This window comes from Echinops telfairi, unplaced genomic scaffold (genome assembly GCF_000313985.2).
Source record: "Echinops telfairi isolate 266 unplaced genomic scaffold, ASM31398v2 ScPeMD7_2;HRSCAF=8, whole genome shotgun sequence".
Classification (NCBI taxonomy): domain Eukaryota; kingdom Metazoa; phylum Chordata; class Mammalia; order Afrosoricida; family Tenrecidae; genus Echinops; species Echinops telfairi.
Genome location: NW_022103898.1, coordinates 27253751 through 27254798, shown reverse-complemented (window position 1 = coordinate 27254798; position 1048 = coordinate 27253751). Strand labels below are relative to the sequence as shown.

General features: G+C 32.8%; 1 protein-coding gene across 1 annotated transcript in view; it reads right to left on the bottom strand.

Annotated features, from left to right (window-relative positions):
- The window catches only part of UHRF1BP1L (UHRF1 binding protein 1 like), a 105968-nt gene that overhangs the window by 50642 nt on the left and 54278 nt on the right, over positions 1-1048 (bottom strand). Inside the window, exon 7 of the mRNA XM_045291294.1 lies at positions 598-778. Coding sequence (XP_045147229.1) covers positions 598-778 — 181 coding nt within the window. The remainder of the gene's footprint in view (positions 1-597; positions 779-1048) is intronic.

Below are 1048 nucleotides of genomic sequence, written 5' to 3'. Positions count from 1 at the left end.
ATTTTAATTTATAGACACTTTCAAAATTGTGAGAAAGCCAAGTCAAGGCCAAGTCTAATATTTAACATCCTCTCAGGGTATAATCTAATCATTTTTGAGTTTTTCTAACCTAGCAATAAAATCTGTTAGCATTCACAGCTAACAATTACTAAAATAAAATTCTAACTAATAGACCAAAATGAAAAATTTTCATATACACACACATACGTACACACACACACACAAATGTACACACACCCAAGTTACATCCTCTATCTATGCATCAAGGAGCCCAGGTGGTGCAGTGGCTACACACTAGGCTGCTAACCCCAAGGGCGGTAGTGTGAACCACAGTCCACTGTGTGAAAAAGACTTGGCAGTCTGATCACAGCCTTGAGACACAATGGGCAGTTGTCCTCTGTCCTATAGAGTTGGGTCTGAGTTAGAACTGACTCAACAGCAATGAGTTTTTGTTTGACATACTTATCTATGTTATCATATATGAATGATAAAATTATGATAAACTACTTTGTAGCATATTTTATGTGCAATAAAAAGAAACAATTTTGTAGCCAAATCTAGATTTTAAAAATAATTTAAAATATGCAGGCTTATTACCTTTTTCTTTAGCATGAATGTCATCACATATGTGTAGATCTAGATGAGAAATCACTAAATGATGAGAGGTTTCTCTAACATCAAAGTCACTGAATAGCTTCACAATTGCATCATTTAGATCAGGAGCATTTGAAGTCTGTGGTGTTTTCACTTGCTGGGTAGATGGTGCTACAGTGGAACTCTAAAAAGATTAAAAACTTCCCATTATTGCCAGTTAAATATTTGACATTTCACATATAAAACCTAAATATTACAAATTTAAAAGTAATGAAAATGAGAATGCCTTTTCTTTTGTATCAATAACCGGGTTCCCTTAAAATGATTTCCTAATTAAATAAAAGTTAAAAAATTAGAAAACTACATAATTTGCTATAAACCCCAAACACTGCTTCCATAAATTTTTGCAATGTTTTGTATTTCCATGTTAACAACCTTCCTTGTTTTTTTTAGG